At 59.2% G+C, this 23,599-nt stretch overlaps 2 protein-coding genes across 2 annotated transcripts in view; one reads left to right on the top strand and one right to left on the bottom strand.

Annotated features, from left to right (window-relative positions):
- Positions 1-3,676, top strand: part of POLR2E (RNA polymerase II, I and III subunit E) — a 13,352-nt gene extending 9,676 nt beyond the window's left edge. The window contains exons 3-7 of the mRNA XM_007954552.2: positions 2,070-2,185; positions 2,768-2,848; positions 3,118-3,176; positions 3,301-3,379; positions 3,611-3,676. Of these exons, the coding sequence (XP_007952743.1) occupies positions 2,070-2,185; positions 2,768-2,848; positions 3,118-3,176; positions 3,301-3,379; positions 3,611-3,676 (401 nt within the window). The remainder of the gene's footprint in view (positions 1-2,069; positions 2,186-2,767; positions 2,849-3,117; positions 3,177-3,300; positions 3,380-3,610) is intronic.
- Positions 3,677-6,723: 3,047 nt separating this feature from the next.
- ARHGAP45 (Rho GTPase activating protein 45) lies at positions 6,724-22,886 on the bottom strand. Its single transcript, XM_007954596.2, has 23 exons — positions 22,797-22,886; positions 21,505-21,835; positions 18,506-18,649; positions 16,104-16,188; positions 15,950-16,022; positions 15,698-15,764; positions 15,440-15,577; positions 15,255-15,319; positions 15,030-15,140; positions 14,857-14,937; positions 12,171-12,359; positions 11,298-11,435; positions 11,025-11,215; positions 10,385-10,506; positions 10,213-10,296; positions 10,027-10,128; positions 9,754-9,926; positions 9,433-9,621; positions 9,217-9,354; positions 8,846-9,072; positions 8,562-8,772; positions 7,321-7,429; positions 6,724-7,043 (listed from the first exon to the last, which is right to left on the bottom strand). Exons 1-23 carry the CDS (start codon positions 22,884-22,886, stop codon positions 6,724-6,726), a joined length of 3,378 nt encoding a protein of 1,125 aa, XP_007952787.1.
- Between the last annotated feature and the right edge of the window lie 713 nt (positions 22,887-23,599).

Genomic DNA, 23,599 nt, shown 5'->3' with positions numbered 1-23,599 from the left:
GCACAGGGAAAAGAAAAAATGCTGAAAACTAGGACCTGGTAGGGGAAGATTAAGAATAATAATAAAGAGGACAAAAGTATTAATAATATTAGTTGTTTTAAAACAGACAAATATAAGCAAACTAATCACCAGAAAAAAGAAAGAGAAAAAAAATATTGGTGGAGGACAGGGCAGGGCACCCAGGCTCTGTCTGAGCACAGACTGTGATGGAGTTCCTGTGGGCCCAGAAGGTAGGTGGGAGTGGAGAATGGCTGCACCTCCATTCACCAAGAGTAACAAGAGAAATGTCGTACCTTGTCAGCCTTGCAGGTCCTGAGTGTCCTTGGGGTTGCTGGAAAGTAGAGTGTGTTCTTAAGACCCAGGAATCTGCGAGAGCGCTGTCTCTTTAAATATTCAACATAGTCAAGCTGCTTTTTGAACCTTCACAATGGCAGCGCCCTCCGGACCAGCAAAAGTCCACAGCTCAGCCCACCTTTCTCTTCATCTTCTCCGTTTGTTCCCCAGCCAACGTGCACAGTCCTCCATGCAGTCCCTGGCTAGCAGGGTGATTTTTAGGTTAATTCTTAGGTCCTACCACCACTCGGGAATCTCCAAGCTGTCTGTGCCGTCAGGATCACTCAGGATTGCTGCCAGACTGCAGCTCCGTCTGTCTCCTTTTTTGGAATTTTCATGCACATTCTTCTGCTAGTTGGGGTTTAGTCCACTTGTATATCCTTCCCTTCAAGACTCAGGGGTCCAGGATTATCTTCTGTGTCTGTGTTAATTGGTTTCCCTTTTCTTTGTTGAAGAGGGTCTGTGCAGTCTTTCTGCCTAGTCTGCCATCTTGCCGGATCCCAAAAAACTTTTTTCTTTACAAGTTTTCTTTTGTTTAATTTATTTTTGACAGCCATTTTTATTTATTTATTTGCGGTGTTCCCTCCCCTCCCCTCCCATCCCTGATAACCAACAAAAAGTTTCCTTCCATATATAAGCCTTTCCTTGACTTTTTACAATATTGAGCTAATACGATATCTGTCCTTCTGCGATTGGCTTACTTCACTCAGCATCGTGTCCTCCCAGTTCATCCATGTTACACGGTGTTGTGCGGACTCTCTGTTACCCTTTAGTGTTGCATAGTTTTCCATTGTGCCAAGACAAACAGTGGACTGTCATTAGGCATGAACTGTACCTAACTGTTGTCTATCACGTTTGTATTCGAGTTAAAGACAGTTTTAGGCATAGAATGTGTTCCTGATCTGGAGATGGCCTGTATTTGGTTTGAGTTGTTGTATTGGTAGAGTTCTTTATGCATTCCAGTTATTAAATTCTTACCTGACGCATGGTTCCCAGAAGTTCCCTTCCAGTCTGTAGGTTCTGTCTTCACTTTGCTGTTAAAGTCCTTTGTTGAACACAAGTTTTAAATTTTGATGAAGTTCAGTGTAGCTATTTTGTATTTTGTCTGTGGTGCTTTTGGTGTTGGATCTAAGAACTTGCTGATAAAAAGCCATCCTGTGTTTTCTTTGAGAAGTTCTGTGGTTTTTGCTCTTGCATTTGGGTCATTGGTCTGTTTTGAGTTCATTTTTGTGGGGGGGTAGCTCCTCTTTTGCTTGTGTGAACTCTTGTGTGCGTTACCACTGAGTAGAGACTCTTCCTTCCCCCAGGTTGGACTTGGGGGGAGAATCAGGTGACTGCTGACGCCATGTTTAGTTCTGGACTCTCAAGTGTGGCTCCATCAGGCTGTGTGTGCTGCCCCTGAGGGTCCATCATTCCATTGCCAATCCAGGTGTCTGCCCTCCTGTGGACTCTTCCTGAACTGCGTGAATTCTGGGGACACCCTGTTCTCCGGGATAGGGTCTTTCAGGTCCAGTGGGATCAGGCCTCATTTTAGCTGCGGAGAATGGAGCAGCCAGCCCTGTGTTTAGGGAACCAGTGACTCAGTTATTTTCCACACAGGGAACTGAAGCCCCAGCAAGGGAGAGAAGGCAGTTGTTGAGGAGGAGGGGGTACGGGCGGGTGTGTGGTGTGTGTGTGTGTGATGCTTGGAGAGCTGCCCGGCCTTGTGGTTGACCTGTCGCCTTTGCTGTCCCCAGAGGAGCCCAAGGTGGGCATCAAGACCATCAAAGTGTACTGCCAGCGCATGCAGGAGGAGAACATCACCCGTGCCCTCATTGTGGTGCAGCAGGGCATGACGCCCTCTGCCAAGCAGGTGGGTGCTGGGGGAGAGGGCACATGCTGTTGCAACAGGAAGTGGTCGCGTGTTTGCGTCAGCCCTGACCACTTCCCCCTCTGGTTCTGCCGCCTCCCCTTCCTGCCTCTCGCCCCCTGTGGCCCCTCCCCGTATGACCCGACTGGGTGGGTTTGACCCAGGACGCCTTCCCCCAGTGCTGGGTCGGAGGACACCATCTGGGTGTGTCGATCCCTGTCTGAGCTCTCAGTCACATGGGTGTGAGTGGGGCTAACGTGTGGGCACAGGGTCGTGCTGTCACATGTGTCGGTCCCTGTCTGAGCTCTCAGTCACGTGGGCGTGAGGGCTAACATGGGCACAGGGTCATGCTGTCACACGTGGAGTGCAGCAGCCTCTTGGCATTTGGGCAGAGCAGGCTGTGCGGCGGTGCCCACCTGCCATCATGTCACCACAGCTCACGACATGAGCCCCATCCCGCACATACATGGGCTGTTTCCCTGGTTGTGTCCTGGAGGCCTCCCTGGGGGGAGGACACGGAAGTGGGGCGGTCAGTTCAGGAGCTGGGGTGCACTTGCCACAGCGCTGAGCTCCATCTCCCCACAGTCCCTGGTCGACATGGCCCCCAAATACATCCTGGAGCAGTTCCTGCAGCAGGAGCTGCTCATCAACATCACGGAGCATGAGGTGAGTGGCTGCAGGGCAGGGCGCGGGGCTCCCTGGTCACACCCAGGATGGGCCTGTGCTGGGCAGGAGCCGGGGGAGGCGGGCTCGAGACCCCAGGTCCACCGGTGTGCGGACGCAGCTCCTGCTGTTAGTCGGGCTGAGGATCTGGGGCTCCCGGAGTAGGTGTGGGGCTGTCGGCTGAAGAGAGCAGAGCCAGGGTTCTTAGGGTGTGGCCCCTGGGCTGGTCACCTGGGTGTCCCGGTGCCGGGTGACAGTGCTTCTCTTTGCAGCTGGTGCCTGAGCATGTCGTCATGACCAAGGAGGAGGTGACAGAGCTGCTGGCCCGATAGTATCCTTTCTGGAAGCCCTGTGGATCTGTCTCTCTCTCCCCACCCCCTCCACCTTTTCTGCCTTTGACTTGCTGTCCTCTCCTCTCAGACGTCCCTATGGCTTTTCCTTGACCACACCCCTAGTAAGCTCCGGGAGAACCAGCTGCCCAGGATCCAGGCTGGGGACCCGGTGGCACGATACTTCGGGATAAAACGCGGCCAGGTGAGGGTGGCCCCTGCCCAGGACCCCGATGGTGGGCCCAGCGTGAAAACCCAGGTAGCTGAGAGGCAGCAACCTGAGGAGAGGACCACGCTGGGCCGGTCCTTCTGGCCCTGGGTTTGGACTGGCAGCCTCCCTCCTTGGAGAGCCTGAGGTCATGGGGGGCCTGCCACCCTATTTGACCTGGAGACTGTCCAAAACCCCTGCACTGACTGTGCTCCCCACCCCCTACAGGTGGTGAAGATCATCCGGCCTAGCGAGACAGCTGGCAGGTACATCACCTACCGGCTCGTGCAGTGATGGTCGCACTCGGGGGAGGGCCCACAGGTGAGAGCTCTGCTCACAGAGGCTGAAGGAGCAAGGCGTGTCCCTGTCATCTTCCCTACCCCGTGGCCCACCCAGGTGCCAGAGGGGCACTGGGTGTACACAGGCGTCCTAATGCACACCTGTCTCTGCTCCCAGACTCCAGCCACCACAGAGGTGGGGTGCAGTCACCCGAGACTGCTGGGACAAGGGTGGGTGTTTTGTTGTCTCAGCCCTGGGGGTGCCTTGGTAGGGGCTGTGGCATCTTGGGGACTAGGGTGGGCAGCGCCTTACGCTGTCGAGACCCCCCTTGGCATTGGCTCCAGGCCTCTCTGTCCTGGAGGAGCTGCCCTGTCCAGGGACCGCATGTTGCCTAGCCCTGTAACACTGCATCAGGGTCAGGCTGCCTGGCTTCCCTCTTCTGGGCCACGGGCTGGTGGCCTTGGCGGCCCCCATGGCCTGGCTGTGCCCCTGGGGCCTGCATCTACACGCAGGGCACCCACCTGTGTTCCTTCAGGCCACCTCAGTGCCTGCATCGTTCTCTCCCAGGCCCTGTCACCATCTGCAGAGCCAGCCTGGGCCTCTGAGTGGGGCGAGGTGCCCAGCCCCAGGTCTGCCCACTCACGGAGCCACCCTCTTCCTTCTACCCAGCCCTGAGGATGATGGGCTGTGGGACCAGCACCCTCAGGGTACCATCGAGGATGAGGACGGCACACTCTGGCCAGTGAACACATGACACACGGCGGGTCCTTGGAGCCTGGTGGGCTGTCAGTGCTGACGGGCGGGTCTATGCAGGCCACTGCCCAGAGGGCAGAAGGCTGTGGGGACCCGGCCCACAGCAGCCAGCATCACAGGAGATGTCACGGGCGAATCCGGGTCCTTCCAGCTTCCTCTGCCGGTCCAGGCTTAGACTCGGCCAGGGGTGAGGACAAAAGGGTTTGGAGCCACGAGTTGGCGCTGAACACGGGGCTGCTAACAATAAAGGTCATGTGAGTAACTTGTGTCACAGATCTGAGCATGATGGCTGGTGACAGGGCACGGTCTGACACGCATCCTCCCACAGCAGGGTAATTATTCCCTCACATTAAGAGCCTGCTACAGAGCTCCGCTCCCTGGTCACCGCCCAGTCACACGCTCCCATTCTGGTCTTTCCGTGTGTGCGCACGGTGGCCCCCATGTGTGTGCACGGTGGCCCCGGTGTGCGCACACGGTGGTGGGAAGGCAGCTCCTTGCCTCGCTGCCTTTCTGTTGCACACAGGGCACTGGCCATGGTTGTGCCTCTGGACTTGCCTTTCTCATGGGGTCACAAATCCTTCTTGGACCTCCCATAGGGCACTGCCAGAGTGGGGTCCTAACACGGAATGTTCTGGAGGTGGTAACAGCCAGCATCTGGTCTTCAGGGTGTCGTTGTCCTCCCCACTTCCCACGTCCCCCATCTGTCCCCGTGTGATGTGAACAGCTGGTTCACTGGGCCATTGGTGCTACCCTTGTGCGGGGAGAGGTGACTGTGTCCTTCTGTCCTTTGTATGTGCGTGGTAGGGGTAGGGTCTTGCTTTCTGGAAGTTTCTATTTTCCTTACATTTGAATCTTTTTCATTGACGTGAAATTCACACTATATAAAATTAGAGTGCACATCTCATCTCAATTTAGTTCTAGAATATTCTGTCACCCTTGAAACAAACTCAGCACCCCTAAGCAGTGACTCCCCTCCTCTGCTATCTCCTGACGCTGTCTGTAGCTCTGCCTGTCCTGCACAGTTCATGTCAGTGGGCTCAGACACTCTGGCCTTCTCTCATGGTGTCACGGGGTCTGTGCGCGTCGTAGCATGTCAGCTTTGTTCCCCTTTGGGACTGATGGCCTGATGTGCAGGGAGGCCTCGTGGCGTTTCCACCTGTGGGTGGGCACGGGGTGTGCTGCCTCAGCCTGTTGGGAATTGTGCTGTTGGCCTGTCTGTTCTGACCTTTTACGTGGATGGGAGGGAGGCTGGCAGACTTTGTCTGTGGAGTGTGAGAGTAAACGTGTCTGTGTGGGCCACAGCTGGGAGTCACAATCTCTCTGCCACTGCAGGGTGAAAGCAGCCACCAAGCCCACAGAGAGTGGCCGTGGTTGTGCGATGCACTGTACTAGTATATGAAGTGGGGGGTGGCCGCCCTCAGAACGCAGCGCTGAGGGCTTTCTGAGTGTGACGTGTTTGCTGGGCTGCACCATGCAGCTGATCTCAGCAGGGCCCTAGGTGCAGTGGGTCTCGGCTGCCCTGCCAACAGAAAGGCCAGGCCCCTCCCCGGCGTGACTCTCATGGTACAAATGCATCAGGTATGAGTGACACGGGGCGCTGCTTTTCTCTGAGGGAAGCTGCCGGCCCCATGCGCAGGTGGCTTCCAGGCTGGGCCTGGGTTGCTGCGTCCCAGTTGGAATTTCGCCTCTAGGGGTACACATGAGGGCCCAGCAGGCCGCACTGCCTCAGCAATGGGAACCCGCATGCCTTCACCTCTTACCCCAAGCTGCTCAGCACTGTACCTTTTTAAGTGAATGCATTAACAGCCGGACCTCTCAAGTCACACCTGCCACACCCCCAGGGCACAGTGGCCGCGTGGGGCTGGGGCTGTCGTTGGGCAGCACAGATGAGCACTTCTGTCATCCAGAATGCTCTACCAGATAGCGTGCGCGAGAAGGGTCTGTGACGTAAGAATGTTTGCAAGCCCACCTTGAGGACCGCCCAGTGCGGAGGGCGAGGACGAGCCCCTCTGTTCCCCGGCCTGTGCTGCCAGAGCGGATGGACTCAGCCCAACACTTTATTTTAAGCAAAGTAGATGTGCAAGTTGAGAACCAGCCCAGAACCTGTGGGAGAAGCCACCATGTCTAGCCCAGGTGTGCACAGCAGGATTTCCAGAGAAGTCCTGCGGTCGGTGTCCAGCCTCCACCCCCACCATGGCCTCTGCCCAGGCTTCTAAAGCTTCCTTCTGTGAGAGCACCCCACGGGGACATAGAACGGGACGCCCTCAGCTTGGCTGCCCCAGACCGAGCCCTGCGCTCCCGCCGGTGGCTTAAACCAGCTTGGGCCGCCTCTTCCCGTGAACGCCCACCGCAGTGCATTCACCACTGAGTCTTGGGGGCAGCTGGGCACCGGCCGCGTTGTTGGACTGGTTGGTGTTACACGCGGAGAGCTGCCAGGCCGGCTCCTCCTCCTCCGCAGCGGGCGGCTCCAGAGGCTCCTCGCTGCTGCTGAGCGCGCCCTCCTCCAGGCTGGCTTCACTCTCCTGCTTGTCCAGGACGCTCAGGCCGTGCAGGGCACTGGCCCCCGACGACTGCAGGTCACAGGCCTCCTCCAGCTCCGAGTCCGAGTCATTGGATGGCAGGTGGGATCCTGGGGAAGACCAAGGGAGACAGAGTCAGGGAGGGAGACAGACACGGGGAGAAGGGGGCAGACATGAGCAGGGGGACAGGAGGTAGAGGGATGAGGAACAGAAGTGGGGGTGTGGGGGCACAGAGACTACAGACGAAGGAGGAGAAGCAAAGACAGCCAGGAAGATAAAGGGGAGCAGAGACAGGTCACAGAGGGACATGACAAAGAGAGAAGCAGAAGACACAGGGGTGGATGAGACACAGATGGACAGACCAATGAAGGAAACAGCCCCACTCACCGCGGGGCCCATCCTCGTGCGTCTCCGGCGAGGGCTCAGCTACTGCCTCACCCGCCTGCGAGAACGGCACCTGCACCACACCCTCGGGCCACTGGCCGGCCGCCCCGTCCTGCAGGATGCACGGGGTCAGGAAGACCAGGCCTCAGCTCGACCCACCCTCCACCTTACAAGTTAGTAAGACCTGGTGCCATGGAAGATGGACCACACACACGGCTATCCCTGCATCCTAGAACCTGGTCAACGGAAGCAGCCATTCCAGACAGAACTGAGCCCAGCGCGGACATGAGCACCAAAGCTGCCGCAGTGCCCTCCCAGCCCAGCTGCTGCAAACCGTCCTGACCCACCAGCTGGGAGCCTGCTGCTGCCCAGACATGGACAGACGCCAGGAGACATACAATGAGGGTGTGCTGTCAGGGACAGAAGCCAGCCGAACCCAGAGAAGCAGAGAGCGGCGGTGCCCGTGACGGGCTAATCTGGGTCCCAGCTAGTCTGCAGCACCCACGAACATGACCCGTTTGGCATCAGAACTTCTGGGATTGTTAGCTGTTAAGCTGTGATGCTGGATCAGGGTGGGTCTTAGTACCAACGGAGAGGCGTCCATACGGAGGAAGGGGAGATGTGTGACAAAGCAGGGACTGCAGTGACGCAGCCACAAGGCCAGGAACACCACGAGCTGCAGGCGGCCAGATGGGCCCCCCAGGTCTCCAGGGGACATGCTGCCCACCGACACCCTGAATTCAGACTTCCGCCCTCCAGGCCGTGAGGCCCCCAGTATGTGGGACTTTGTCCCAGCGGCCCCAGGACACACACAGGGATCAGGAACCTCAGGCCCGTCCTAAAGGAGGGGCCAGACCACCACTGAGATCCCAACCCAGCTGGAGAGGGGTCTCCTCCCTGCCTGAACCCCTTTCAAGGGCCCAAGGAAACACCACCACCCCCATTTCCCTGTCTGGTGAGGACAGTCCCAGTCCTCCAGGGTTGAAATGATAGCCGCACAGTCAGGTGGAGGACCTGCTGGGCCCAGTGACCTGCCATAAAATGCTGGGAATCCTGGAGATGGAGGAGGGGGATCTGACGGCTGTGGGTACCGTGAGAGCAAGGGCCTGGGCCCTTCCCGAGACCCAGGCCCCACATCTGTGCACAGCACACAGCTCCCTGTTGGACCCTGTGGCCGTGAGCCAACAGCTGGCCAGCCCCTGCCGTGAGCCGGGTCTGTGCCATCCGCCAAGGCAGAATCCTACCTGGGCCCCCGACGCCTCCTCAGGCTCGTCTTCGAACACCAGGCCATAGTGCGCTATGAGCACCTCCACGATGCGGGCCTGGTGGGGGTAGTCCACCAGGGACGAGAGGGACACGGTGGCCTCGGTGGGCCGCGGCCGCAGCAGCGTGGGCCCGAACACAATGCCCAGGTTCCCCGGCGTCATCTTGTTCTGCTGCTCCACCTGCACGATCCTGGGGGCAGGCGGTGGGCTGAGCGCGGCCGCGGAACCCGGGGGGCCCCGCCCCAACCGCCGGGCGCCCTCACCTGCGCAGGTGCCGCAGCAGGTACTGCAACGTGGCCCGGTTCTCGGGAGGCAGGTCCCGCAGCAGCTCCCGCAGCCGGCCTGCCATGGCTGCGGGCACCGCCCCGCTCTCCCCGCTGTCGGGCCGTCCCCGAGACGCCGCCTTGGCCTCAGCCTCCGCCTTCAGGTTCTCCTTGGCCAGCCCCACGAGCTCGTGGTACAGGCGGAAGGACAGCAGCGGCTCCGGCAGCTGGGGGCCCGGTGGCAGCAGGGTCAGGGGGCCCAGCACGGCAAGGCCCCGCCCCGCCGCTGCTGGTCACGCCCACCCGGCCTTGGGCACGCCCCTGCCGAGCCTCCTCCGCGGGCGGGGTTCACGGTGCGTGCTGCTGCTCACCTGGCGCAGGTAGAGTTTGAGCACGTTGCTGATGTCATGGGGTGAGGCCTGCGACAGTTCCACCAGCTCCTGGCCGTTCTCGAAGGCCTGGCACAGCTTCTCCACCCGTGTCTTCACCCCGTTGACCCGATAGATGCCCTGGGGGCGGGACTTGGTCAGCCTTTGCTCTCCAGGCCCACTTCTCCCCAGCCCTGCTCCCACCTCCCCAGTGGTCACCTTGGTGCGCAGGGCACGCCGCTCAATCTCGCCCACACATTTCTTGACAAGGAAGGGCACGCCATCTGCAGTGCCGCGGGCCGCCCTGGCAAAGTCCTGCCCAAAGAGCTGCAGCCGGCCCTGCAGTTTCTTGCCACCACACTGGATGGCCAGTGTCTCCAGGCACTTCTTGTGGCAGGCCAGGCAGCACTAGAGGGGTGCAGGGTGAGTGGGACCTGTCACTGCGTCCCATGGGAACCCTCAGGGTGGGAAGATGTTATCCCATGCCCAGCTGGCAGTTCCCTTCTCCTGGAAGCCATCCCGGCCCCGCGTGAGACCCACCTTCTCACACTCAGCGCCCTGGAAGTACACGTAGCTGTTGCATTCACGGCACTTGGCAGGTGTACGCAGCTTGCGCAGATGGTGGGTCCGCGCCGCCTTGGACAGTCCCACATTCCGGAAGGGCCCGCTGGGCACAGCCACAGGCAATGAGGGAGCCATGCCATCAAGCTCACCTGGGGTGGGCGGACGGTCAGAGCGGCCTGATGCCTGGCCCCTGGATACCCAAGGCAGGGCAGAGTGCTGACCAACTCCCCCACCCAAGCAGGGCCTCACTCTGCTCGAAGGCTGAAGTTCCCCGGCCACCTTCCTGGTCCAGCTCCTCACTGGATGACACAGTGCCACTGGACAAGGTTCGCTCAAAATTCTTGAAGTCCCCTGAGCAGGAGATGTGGTGTCAAACCTCCCAGGGCTGGTGGACACTGCCCTGGACCCCTTCCCTGCTGCCAGACAAGCCCTCACCTGAGCCTGAGCCCGCGTCCAGACTGCTGTTGGCATCTGCAGCTGAGGTGGGCCAGGACTTGTGCACCTGGTGTCCACGCCCACCTGGAGCGGGGGACACATCTCCGTGAGGGGCGGTGGGAGGCAGCATCCACCCCCCATGCCCTGTGCCCCCACCCTGCCTGGCACTCACCCCGCCGCTCCTTGGCCAGCACCCCCTCCTCCGGCCCGCCTGCCACCAGGGGGCTGCCAGCCTCTACCCCAGCCACTTCACTGACGTTGAAGCTGCCCTTTCGAGCACGTATCACTGGGGACCTAGGGGTGCACCAGAGAGGCCGCCATGGTGGGGTCACCGAGGCACCCTCACAACCACAGCCCTTTTGGGCAGGACATCGGCTCCCTGTAGTGGGGTAAACTGTCTTCCCGGAAAAAATAGTATGCCTGACCCCAGCACCCGTGAACATGGCCTTGGTTGGAGAGGGCATGTGTGGGGATGTAATCCATCCGCCTCAGGCCACGGTGCCTCAGGGTGGGCCCTGATCCAGTGAGTGGTGTCAACGGAAGAGACCCAGACAAACACACAGGGGACAGACGGCCACATGATGGCAGAGGCAGAGATTGGAGCCTGGGTCATGAGCCAGGGGGGACCAGGAGAGGCCAGAAGCCGGAGGAAACCCGGAAGGACGCTCCCCGAGTGCCTGTGGAGAGCGCACGGCCCCACCCCCACCCCGAATCCCGGCCTCCTGACCGGAGGACACACTCGGCTTCTTAAACGCCCAGCTCTGGGGGATCTGGCCCAGGAGCCCCCTCCCCGGGCGGGCGGCGGGCGGTACCAGGCGCTGGCGGACACGTGGGGCTCAAAGTCGTAGTGCACGTCGGGCTCTTCGCCGCGCTGCTGCTGGCGCACGTGGGAGGCGTACTGCTGCCCCGGGTCGTACAGCTTGCTGCTCTCGCACAGCATGTGGAAGTTGACCGGCAGGGGCGCTGTATGCACGTGCATCAGCTCGTAGTAGGAGATGGTGGCCTGTGGGCGGGGTGCGGGCAGGGGCGTGGTCAGGGGCGTGGCCCGGGCTCCCGCGCTGCCCCGCCAGCCTCGCAGCACCCACCGATTTGATGGTCTGATCGCTCTGCCTAACGACCTCCTGCAGCTGCCGCAGCGCTGTCACCTTGGTGTCCTCCAGCTCCTGCTTCTGCGTCTTGGCATCCGCCACGCACGTGCGATACGTGGCCATGGCCTCCTCTGCCTGGAGGGGTCCACACAGCGCCTTAGCCAGACCCGCCCACCTGGAAGCCCCAGTGCTGAGCCAAGCACAAAGGAAGGTTGTGAGTTAAATTGAACCCTCAAAAAAGATACATGTGCCAGAACCTCTTATGCGGAACAGGGCTGAGTCGACAGGAGCCAGGAGGGTTGGGGTGGTGGCTCCCAGGGGGGTGATTCAGCTGCCAGCTGAATGCGCATGGGGGGGCACGGAGCTACAAGGAGTCATGGGGTACCTGGGAGGAAGGCAGCCCAAGGCAGAGGCAGGTGCTGTGAGATAAATTGTGCCCCCCTGAAGGAAACGTGGAAATCCTGCGACCATGACCTTGTTTGGAAAGATCATCTTTGCTGATGTTATCAGTTATAAGGTTGTACTGGAGCAGGGCTGGCCGACTCCAATGACTGCTGTTCTCACGAAACGGGACAGACATACAGAGGACACACGGCCACGTGGAGATGGAGGCTGAGTGGAGGGAGGCGGTCCCAGGTGCATCTTCTGTGGCACCTGGGGCCACAGAAGCTGGGAGAGACAAGAAGGACCCTCCCCTAGAACCTCCAGCGGAGTGCAGCCCACCCACACCCTGAATCTGGTCTCTGGGCCTCTGGACCGTGAGACGAGCAGCAGCGCGGAATTTGAGACCCCCAGTGTGGGGCTTTGCCACGTGCCTCCGAGACACTGACGCAGGTGGGTGGGGCTGCTCCCCGGCCGCTGAGCCCTCACCTTGTTCTTGGCCTCTTCCTCCAGCCGCCGCCTCTTATCCACGTTCTTGGAGGCGGCGCTACCCGCCCCGGGCCCAGCAGTCGCCTGCTCCTCCTCAGCCCTGGCCACCAGCACGCGTGCCTTGTCATGGTCCTCACAGCGCTGCACGTAGCCCTGCTTGGCTTTGCGCAAGTTGGCCTCGGCGTCTTGCTGGGGGGCCCAAAGGCGGGGAGGCGTCCAAGCCCGTCCTGGACCACCTCTCCAGCCCTCCCTCACTTCCCACCCCAGCCCGGCAGACAACATGCATAAGACCTCTGCCACCACTTCTTTCCCACCAAGATGACACGGTCCAGCACCGAGGTGATACCCGTGACAGACCTAGAGGTCTGAGCATCACACTGGTCCACTGTACAGCCCAGGAGACTGAGGCCAGGCTGAGCTCTGACCTGCACCAATACCCACCACCCACTTCCATCTCAGAGAACATGGAGGCCACCCACAGGAAGTCAGGCACCCTGGGTTGGCAAGGAGCACTGTCACAGAACCAGGTCTTCGGGGTCCACGCCTCCCAGCCCCACAGTCAGGGCGGAGTACCCATAAGCTCGGCAGGCACGGGCTTCCTTGCGCTTGCTGGTTAATCTGTCTGAACAGTGTCACTACGTAGTGAAACCGCTGGGGAGCTGTCCACTAGAGATTAGTAGCCATGAGTAAGCCCACACTTCCCTTGCTTCCTGGGTCCTCTGGCCTCATCGGGGTTAAATGTGAAAAGACGCTTGGCTTCTGTAAGGAGGTGCTGTGGGGCTGGGAGAGCGGCAGATGCCAGCCACCCCTAGAAGCACAATCTTGCACGTGCTGAGAAAATGTGACATTGTCCACCGTAGATGAGTAAGTACAAGGAAGCCCGTGCGTCCCTCGCTGACCCGCGTACTCCAACACTGCTGCAGCCTGCGCGGTTAGAGGCCCCCACACAAAGAACTGGACCCGGAGAGGCACAGCGGGTTCCAGAAAATCATCAGGGTGGGAGCAAGGCCGAAACCAGACAAGCAGAGACTTCAGCGAGCTGCGACTAACAGGCACCAACCGCCGATTATGAGATATCTGCTAGTACTCTGGTGGCGTAGTGCCTAAGGCACTTGACTGCTAACCAGAAGGCTGGCGGGTCAAAGCCACCAGCCGCTCCTCGGAAGGAAGGTTGGGCAATCTACTTCCGTAGTGACACCGCCTTGGAAACCCAAGGAGGGGTCACTATGACTCGGGTCCAACTCGACAGCAGTGAGGTATTTTTTTGGACTAGTCATCTGTCACGGCAGTCACCTGCTACTAACCACTGAGTATCTCTGACACTCAGCCATGCCCTGTGGGAGGGCTCTGAGTGCCTCCTGCCCCTCCCGCGACCAGGAACGCACGCTGTGCCCCACACAGACATGGCGGCCTGGCCAACGGGGTGGATGAGTGTGTGCGATGACTCCTTTCTGCCAGGTGCCCTGAGCCAGCACTTCCCTTAGTCGCTGGTGGCCACTGGCACATCCCTCCCCTCTTCCCGAGCACATGTCGGTGTTCTGGGCACTGTTAACCAAGCACTCACCCCTAGAGCAGCTGGCCAACCCCACTGCTGCGTCTGTTCCTGACAGGGAGGGACACAGTCCCTCTGCTCCAGAGCACAGCATCCCGTGTCGGCTGCTGTGGGGAGACACCACCGGCCCTGGGGCCAGTGCTTGCCATTGGCCTACTAAGGACTCTTCTCCCCAGACCCTACAGAAGCCGTGGGTTTGTTGGCAGCCTCAACACCTGCAAGCCATAGACTGGACTGATGTCTTAGGGTTACTGCTCCTGGTGGCAGGCCTTATCATGCTCTTTGCCATCCTCCATGAGGCGGGGACCATCCCCTGGAGGTGATAATAGGTGTCAGCGGCTTGACACTAACCCTCTCGTACTAGTAACAATCAGCCCCTGTTCACAATCACAAATTCCTAGCTGGCAAAACAGGCCACAAACAGAATAAAAAGTCAAGCTGGTGGGTGGTGGAATATGTAATCCATATCACCAAGAGCTGAGTTCCATAATATGTAAAGCGCTCTGGCAAATCAATAAGTCCAACCCAAAGTGAGCAAAGCATGTGCACCAAGAGGAGGGGACGGGTGCCCTGCACATGAGGAGGGGAGCAGAGTGACCCAAGAGGGTAATTCGTATATTAGATAAGCACTCAAACAATGGGGTGGGGGGGCGCAGCTTGTCATAGACGTGATGTGTGTAACAGCTCAGCAACAACCAGAACGTCCATCCATAGAGAGTAAACCTGGCCCCTGGCACAGCTGAGGTGAGGATGAGTAAGGAGATGAGGGTAAAATCCCAGGAGCGGAACCCGGTCCGCCTGTGGCAAGCTGCCACTGAGAATACAAAGTGGGAAACCAGAGAGAGGGACGTGGGGCAGGAGGGGCCTTCCACCGCACACCGTTAACACAGCCGGAAAAGAAGCCAGAGTTTGAGACTGCGCAAAACGGAAGAGGGCCGCGAGCATCAGAGACCAGAATCCCACAGAGCTAAGCATCGACCTCGTCTCCCTCTGGCCTGCCGTGACCACAGGCGACCCCGACCCTCATGACGGCCAGCAATGGGAGTCATTGGTACAGTCGTACCAGTGCGGCCCCCAAACCAGAAGACCACGCAAGGTCCACGCCAGGCCCCACTCGGCGCACACAGGCCGTACCAGCTTCCGCTGCGCGCGGTGCCAAGCCTCCTTGATCTCCTTCCTGCGCTTCTCGTGCTCCTGCCGCCGCAGTGTCAGGGGCTGCGGAAGCGGACCGATGGTGAGTGGCATGCTGCCCCGCCCAGTGATGCCCTGCCCACCCCGGGCCCCACCCACCTCCCGGCCCCGCCCACCTGCAGGAAGGTCTGCGTCTGCAGCGTGCCGGCAGCCTGCACCATGCAGTGACCGAATTCCAGGTCCTGCTCCAGCGCCAGGGAGTAGATGGACAGCAAGGGCATGTGGGGCTGCGGGGGAGGGACGGTCAGCAGCGCGCCCCGGCGTCCTGGGGCCCCGCGCCGCCTCCTCCCCAGGGCCACGCGGCATGGCTGGCAGCCCCTCACCTAGGCCCCGTGCCTCACCTCCTGCGTGACGCTCTGTCTGCAGTTGTGGACCAACTTCTGCAGGCCTTTGGCGAAATCCAGTTCTGTGGGCGGGCGGGGCAGGTGTGAGGTGAAGAAAGGCAGCGGACGTCCTTCGTGGACCACCTCCAAGCGGCCCCCAAACCAGGAGACCATGCAAGGTCCACGCCACCCCCATCCCTCACCCAGCACTGCGCGCTTCTCCAGGTAGGCGATGACGTCTTTCATGTACTTGGCCATGTTCTTGGCGTACTGCAGCGCCACGTCCACCCCGCCCTCACAGCGCTGCAGCATCATGTCCACTTCCTCAGGACGCAGGCAGCCTGCAGGGGGCACACTCAGACCAGCTCCCCGCCACCAGGCTACCCCTACCCCTCAGCCTCCACCCCTGCCGTCCCGTGCACCCTTCAAACTCCTTCCAGCGGCCTGTGGTGGAGACTCACCCTCATCACAGTCCTCAGTGCTGGGGGGGGTACCCTCACCCCCATGTCCATACAGGTGCTCCATGGCCTATACGGGAGGAGACAGGTGAGGCCAGCCCTGTGCTGGGCCCTGTCTCATGGCCACACTGCAGAACACGCTCCCCACTCCCCTGGGTACAGGCCGAAGCCCACAGGGGAAGCATGGTGACCTTTCACCCCTGCCCGCCTGACCCTGTGCCACACCCAGGGCTCCCCTCCCTCGCCCCTGCTCACCTGGCTTGGGTCCCCTGGGGGCACGGACAGGAGGGTGCTGCTGTCCACTTCGCCCATGAGGAACTCGGACACGCTGCCAGGAAGGGGGTCAGTGTCACATGCCTCCCTGGAACCCACCCCCACCCCCACCCCGCTGGCTGCCACAGTCACTCACGTATTGCTGAAGGAGACAGCAATGGTCTCCAGGGCCTTCTCAAACTCCTGCTTGTCCACCTCACTGTTGCACTCATAATGGAAGCCTGCAGGCAGAGGAAGGGAGGCGGGTCATCCACCACAGCCACCTCATGGGAACCCTTACGCCCAGGGAAGCACTGAAGCAGCGTGTCCATCAAACTCCTATGCATCCTTCAAAACCCACTTGCATTTTACAGGAATAAACTTTTTAATCGTAGAGAGAAATTTTCTGTACAGGAAAACCACTCTGAGACATAATGGCAAATGAATTCCTGATTGTTGTCGTCAGTTCCAACTCACAGAGACCCCGTGTACAACAGAACAAAACGCTGCCCGGTCCTGTGCCGGCCTCACAATCCTGCTCTACCTCAGCCCATCACTGCAGCCACTGTGTCAGTCCATCTCGTCAAGGGCCTTCCCCTTTTTCGCTGACCCTCCACTTTACCAAGCATGATGCTCTCCAGGGACTGGTCCCTGCTGACAACATGACCAAAGGTGACACGAAGTCTGGCCAGTCTCACTTCAAGGAGCATTCCGGCTGCACTTCCTCCAGGATAAATCTGTTCGCTCTTCTGGTGGTCCATGGTCCTTTCAGCATTCTTCGCCAGCACCACAACTCGAAGGCATCAACTCTTCTTCGGTCTTCCTTATTCATTGTCCAGCTCTCACATGCGTAAGAGGCAACTGAAAATACCATGGTTTGTGTCAGGTGCACCTTAGTCCTCAAGGAGACATCGTTGCTCCTAAGCACTTTAAAGAGGTCTTTGCAGCAGATCTGCCCAGTGTAACACGTCATCTGATTTCTGAACTACTGCTTCCATGGGTGTTGATTGCAGATCCAAGTAAAATGAAATCCTTGACAATTTCTATCTTTTCTCCATTTATCATGAGATTGCTTATTGGTCCAGTTGTGAAAATTTTCATTGCATGTTGAGATGTAATCTATACTGCAGACTGTAGTCTTTGATCTTCATCAGTAAGTGCTTCAAGTCATCCTCACTTTCAACAAGCAAAGTTGTGCCATCAGCGTATCGCAGGTTGTTAATGATTCTCCGTCCAATTCAGATGCTGTGCTCTTCTTCACATAGTCCAGTTTCTCAGATTATTTGCTCAGCATACAGGCTGAACAACTGTGGTGAAAGGACACAACCCTGATACACACCTTTCTTGATTTTAAACCATGCAGTGCCCCCTTGTTCTATTTCAATGACAGCCTCCTGGTCTATGTACAGGTTCCTCACGAGCACAATCAAGTTTTCTGGAATTCCCATTCTTCTCAGCGTTATCCACAATTTGTTACGCTCCATGCAGTCAAATGCCTTTGCATAGTCAATAAAACACAAGTAAGCATCTTTCTGGTATTCTTTGCCTTGAGTCAAGATCCATCTGACAGCAGCCATGATATCCCTCGTTCCGCATCCCCTTCTGAATCCCACTTGCATTTTTGGAAGTTCTCTGTCAATATACTGCTGCAACCATTTTTGAAGTACCTTCAACAAAATTCTACTTGCCAGTGATGTTAACGATACGGTTCAATAGTCTCCCCACTCTGTGGGCTCACCTTTCTCTGGCATGGGGGGAAACACAGATGGGCTCCATTCGCTTGTACAGGAAGCTGTCTTCCAAATGCTTGGCATAGCCGAGTGTTTCCAGTGCCACACCATTTGTTGAAACATCTCCCAGGGGTTCCATCAATACCTAAAGTCTTGGTTTTTGCCAGTAGCCTAGTAACATGTTATAATATAGATGAACCCTGAAAAATTACACTACGTGAAAAGAGCCAGGTACACAGGGACACAAGGGACACATACTGTGTGTCCCCACTTACATGAAATAGCTAGAATTGGCCAAGGCATAGAGACCAAAGTTTATTAATGGTTACCAGGGCTGGGGCAGGGGGTGGGCAGGCAAGTCTTAGCTCCGGGGACTCTGGGCATCCAGTCATAGTGATGGTGGGTTTGGAAAAGGATAGTGGTGGTGATCGTACAACATGGTGAACATGACCAGTGTCACTAAATTGGGCCCATAAAAATGTTGAATTGGCAAATGTTTTGTTTTATATGTATGTATGTGTATGTATGTGTGTTTATATATACGTACATATAAACCAAAAAACCAGCTGGTTGATTCTGACTCAGTGACCCTCTAGGACAGAGCAGCTGGTATTCCAACCGTCCACCCTCTGGTTAGCAGCCAACCTTAGCCATTGCATCAGAGCTCATTTTTAGTAGGTATCCTGTAACTAGAGCTATAATTTTACAGTAGAAGTGAATGAATAAGATCAACTTATTTAATGTGTCACCCCCAATAAAAAAACACCTTCCAAGGTTTCCTCCTCCAGGAAGCCCTCCCAGGTGGCGCCCTCGCTCTGCCCCAGCTCACCTTTGACCTTGTTGATAAGGGTGCCGGCGGCGGTGAGCGTCTCCACAGTGTTCAGCAGCGGGTATTTACAGATGACCTGGCGCATCACACGTAGCGCCTCGCCCAGGCTCTCGTGCGCCAATGGCCGGCGGGCCTCCAGGAGGTCTGTAGACACAGAGGGTGTGAGCAAGGAGGGAGGAAATGCCTGCCAGACTCATCAGAGTCTCTGCCTCTGCATGGGGAAACTGAGGCAGAGCTGGGTGTGGGCACCTGCCTAGAGCTCACTGTGGGGCCTTGGATGGCGCATGGTCCCCTCTGTTCAGAACACCTATCCCCTGTCCTCCCAGAAAGCAAACTCTTGCTGTACCTGAAGTGGCAGTGCTGGGGCTCCTCCACCAGGCAGCCCACCTGGCCCATCCTTTGCCCTAGCCCTGGGGAGTTCAAGATCCTGTCTAGTCCTCTCGCCAGCCCACTGGTCGGAGTACCCCATTATCTCGCAGCCCCATCCACCAAGGGGGGGTCTTCTCATCACACCCACTTTGCAGATGGGGAAACTGGGGGCGTGAGAGGAGAAGTCACTGATCAACCACCACGCGGCTACTCCGTCCACATTTGGCCCCACGCCCAGGGCTTCAAATGCCTGTGCTCTCAACGCTGTTTGTGGGACAGCGGCAGCTGCGGCAGTGCGTGCAGGTAAGCGCAGCACAGACCTGCGCCCTGCGCGGGAGGAGAAGCCAGGAGCGAGACGGGGCTGACGCAGTGCCTGCAGGGGAGGCCCGGCGGCCGGCAGGCCAGGGGGCTTTGACGCCTCTGTTCCCAGTGAATCTGTGCCTCGGGTGTTAGGTGCCGTCGAGTCGGCTCTGGCTCACAGCGACCCCGTGTGCGTCAGAACGAAACCCTGCCCGGCCCTGCACCAGCCTCACAATCCCTGCTGTGCCTGAGCCCAGCGTTGCAGCCGCCCTGTCGTCCACATCACTAAGGGCCTTCCCCGTTTCTCTGACTCCCCACTTTACCAGGCGTGGTGCCCTTCTCCAGGGACTGGTCCCTCCTGACAACACAACCGAAGTACAGGAGACAAAGTCTGGCCATTCTCGCTTCTAAACAACACCCAGGACGCTCAAAGCACCAAGCGAACTGTGAAATCAAGTGCCCATCCCCTCCCGGCATCCAGGTCCGAATGCTGTCCCAGGGAGACCCAAGGCGACCCTGGTGCGTAGCCACTGCTGCCTCAAGGAGGTAGGAAGGGGATTCAGGAATCCGACCTAGCCCTGCACGCCCCACATCCTCAGCCACCAAGCCCCTGCACCCACCAGGAAGTCGGCTGCAAGCAGGATCCCTGCAAGGGCAGACCCCGCTGTGCAGGGCCAAGGCAAATGCTCAGCCGCTGCTGTGTTCCCATTAGAACAGTCGCCTGTGTCCTGAGCACTGTGTGCTCCCAGCAGCTGGGACGGCTGGGAGGCCCTGTACCTGCCTTGTCACCTCACCTTGGGGCCCTGGGTGCATGGTCCCACAAATGCATGTGAGCTGTGGAGCACAGGAACCATCAGGGTCTCCAAGGGCAGACTCGTGGCCATACCGGCTCTGGCTAGTCTACATGGCCTCCCCCCAGTAGAGGAAGTCCCACTAGCCCTGGCCAGGGTCCTGGCTCCCTCTGCTCAGGGCGCACAGTAGCCGGGGGAAGCCCCAGCCCCAGAGACAGGGGCCAAAAGCAAAGGCAGGTGGGGAAACTGAGGGCTCGAGTGGAGGTTCCCTTCCCATGTGGGCATGCCCACGCCGTCTCAGGCCGACGGTGCCAGGGTCCCCTGGCCAGGTGTGGATCCCAGGGACCCACAACAAGGCGTAATAACCCCGCTGCAGAGAGCGCTGGCTGCAGGCCAGATGCTGAGGGTGCCGCGGTCCAGTGAAGGCGAGCACCCCATTTCAGAGAGGCACCCCAGGCTCAGAGGCTGTGCAGCTTGCCCCCGAGGGTCACAGGCGGGTCTGGGGAGAGCTGGGACTCAAACCCTTATCCTTCCCACACCAGACCCTGCCTCCAGCCCTGCCACCCCGAGAAGCAGAGGGGTGCTGGCCTGCTCCTGGCCCCGTTTCCTCTAGGCAGCCAGCAGCTTGGCTCCATGCCCTGGCTGGGCCTCCAAGGAAGCTCCACACAGAAAAAGAACCGAGATTAGCAAGTTTCCCCAGGAAACTGGCTCGGGGCCGCACCCCTGGAACCACATAGCCCTGGGGCTCCCAATGGGGCCAGGCCCCTCCCACTGCACAGCCCCCTAGCACAGGGTAGGCTGCTCCATGGCTGTGCTTGGATCCTGGCTCTGGGTGAGCAGGAGGCTGGTTTGCCTGGGGCCTCGGTTTCCTTGTCTGTGAAACGGGTGGCTGGGGAGCAGCTGAGAGCGCTCAGCACAGCCCTGGCACTGCGTTTCCGGAAGGATGAGCGGGGCCCAGGCAGAGTATGAGGTGCCCGCCCGGGCTGCCAGGGACAAACAGGAAGCAGATGAAAATAACTTGGCAGGAAGCAAGGCTGTCAGCAGCCACGTGGAAGAGAAAACGGAACTGTATCCCTCGGCCCCTCACTCCCAGCAGCTCCCATGCCAATCCTGCCTCTTGTCACTCCTAGTCTCTACTCAGTCCTAGTCCACCCCCAGTCCATGCTGCACCACCTCATCTCATCCCTCCTTTGCTCTAATACCTTCTATGGCTCCCCGTTGCTCTCGGGATAATTCCTGCCTGGAATTCTCATGCCTTGCACCTTACGCATTTCACACACCAGCACCTTGTTCTCTAAATGCACTACCATTTCCACGTTTCTGAGTCTGTGCATGTGCCTTCCTCTCTGCCTCAATACCTTTTCCTTCTAGTTGCCCCTAACTCCTATACACCCCTCAAAGCCTCAGCTGCAATGCCCTCTTCCACACAGCTCTCCTTGCAACCCCCTTCTGAGCCTCCGTCAGTGCCCCCCCACCTCCCACGGCCTCACAGGGCTTGTATCGGCCTTCCACCAGGCCACAGGGCCTGCAGAACCTCACCTTCTCGCAGCACACACTCTTTGAGTTTTTCCAGCCCCTCAGCAAAGCGAGCCACATCAGCCAGCAGGTGTGCGATGTCATCGATGGCATCGGGACAGGGCCCCTCAGCGCTCAGTTCGGCAGGGCTGGCGGCTGTCAGTGGGCTTCGGTGGCCGCGGCCGAGTGTCCAGGAACCAGGCCCAGACAGGGGGAAGCCGGCAGCACTGGCGTGTCGGCTCAGGCTGGTGGGCCGCTTGAGGGTGCCCGTGGCCTTGGCATTGGAGGTGGCGACTGGCGGCTCCAGGCCGGGTCCAGGGCAGGCTGCGTCTGCACCGTCTTTCCTGGGGAGCTCCTGGGGAAGGGGAAGGGAAGGAAAGGGGAACAGAGCCACTACACACACTGCCTCATTTTCCCTGCAGTGAAGTGGGCTCTACAGGGGTCAAAGGCCAGAGGTCACAGGGCTGAGATTTGATTCAGGGCCCCCCCACAGTTACCCAATATCCTCCCCCACAGAGCTTTCACAAACAACGGTCTGCCCAAACCACAACCGGGGGCGGGGCCTACAGGGCACAGGGGAGGTATCACCCCACTTCCTGATGGGGGTGGGGAGGGCCGGGGCCCTTGTAGCCCCGCTCAGATCCCTCCAGACGCACCCACTTCCCTGTTATGGCACTCTGTGGGTTTCCACACACTACAGGCCCTACACACCCCTAGTCCATGGACACTCCAGTCCCATGGATATCCCCAGACCCTGTAGATACCCCCTGGCCCCTTAGGCATTCAAGTCTTACAGACACCTCCCAGACCCTGTAGGCCCCAAGATACTCTCTCAAGTCCCATAGACCTACCCCAGACTCAGTGGACACTCCCATGCCCCTATAAACCCAGTGGATCCCATTACACACCTGTTGCCCCATACACCTTCCACCATGGTCCCCCACCACCCCAACAGTGCCTGAGACCCCCACCTCCTGAGACCCCCATCTTGAGGCATTGTAAACCAATGCTGCCCCACCCTGGCTCCAGTCCCACGATGGCACCTGCCCCACCCACTCTCTTAGCCCTTGAAGGAGCAGGGGGACGTAGAACCACCCCAAAGGTCCCCTACCACGAGCCAAACACCCATCTCTCCTCTTGTCCTCGGCAGCCCCTGCAGTTTGGCCCGGTGAGGGCTGTAGCTGGCCCCCCGCCGCCGACCCAGCATGGCGTCGCAGCCTGGTCCCCTGCGCTGGGGACGCACCCTTCTCCCCCACCGCCCGGTGTCATGCTCAGGTCCCCGCCCGCTCGCCACTTCCCACGGAGGCACCACTTACCCCCAAGGACTGCGGGCTGGGGCTTCCCGCCCGGTTCTTCTTTGAGATGGAAGGGGTTTTCATGAGCTCACGCTTCTTTCTGGAGAACATGGTGGCCCCGGCCAGTGGCCGCTGGAGAGGGCGGGCCGGGGTCTCAGCGCTGCAGCTCCCACAGCTGGCTGCCTCGCGACCACATTGCAGCAGGCCACCCCCCCCAGCTGTCAGGCCCACGTGACTGGCCCCGCCCTCAGAAGCGGCTCTGCCCCTCCCCCACTCACACACAGGAAAAGGCTTCGGTGTAGACCTGCTCCCCACCCTCCCTGCCTCGGACCTACCGACCTATGGCAGCTAGCTCCGCAGAGTGGGCGCGAAGGTGGGGCCATGCCCCACCCACCTGTGGCCCCACCCCAGGTCCGGCCACGCCCCCAGCTTCCTTCTCTAGCAGCTCTGCCTTGCGGATGTGGGCCGCGTGTGCCGCTGCCTGACACCGGGCAGCCGGACAGGCACTGGGGTCAAGCAACACTGACCGCACTCGGACACACCCAGATGATACAAAGAGGAGTATACAGACGCAAGTGCGTCCTAACACGCAGGGTCAAACTTACACCCCATTAGACCCCAGCCGCTCACGAAACCACGTGATGCTGGCTGAGCCCTACACCTCTGGAGACCCGTCCTGCAGACTTGGGGCTACACAAGGGTGGAGGGGCGTCACGGCCCAGCTCACCTGCCCTGGAGCCCCAGCCTGGTGCCCACCTAAATCTCCCAGCGAATCCAGGCCTCGCTGGGGCTGGGGCCACGCTGGCAGAGAGCGCTAAAACACA

This window comes from Orycteropus afer, unplaced genomic scaffold (genome assembly GCF_000298275.1).
Source record: "Orycteropus afer afer isolate SDZICR_OR568_19922 unplaced genomic scaffold, OryAfe1.0 scaffold00466, whole genome shotgun sequence".
Lineage (NCBI taxonomy): Eukaryota > Metazoa > Chordata > Mammalia > Tubulidentata > Orycteropodidae > Orycteropus > Orycteropus afer.
Note: the sequence above shows the minus strand (reverse complement) of the source record. Positions and strands in the feature narration are given on the sequence as shown.

Bases quoted from the DNA above. Each gene is read 5' to 3' on its own strand.
- ARHGAP45 (XM_007954596.2), bottom strand. From the start codon at position 22,886: ATGTTCTCCAGAAAGAAGCGTGAGCTCATGAAAACCCCTTCCATCTCA. The intron at 10,129-10,212 runs GTGAGGGCTTGT...TCTCCTGCTCAG, and splicing joins GGACGCGGGCTCAGGCTCAG to GGGACTTCAAGAATTTTGAG. The intron at 9,355-9,432 runs GTGACCACTGGG...TCCCGCCCCCAG, and splicing joins GGCGTGCCCTGCGCACCAAG to GGCATCTATCGGGTCAACGG.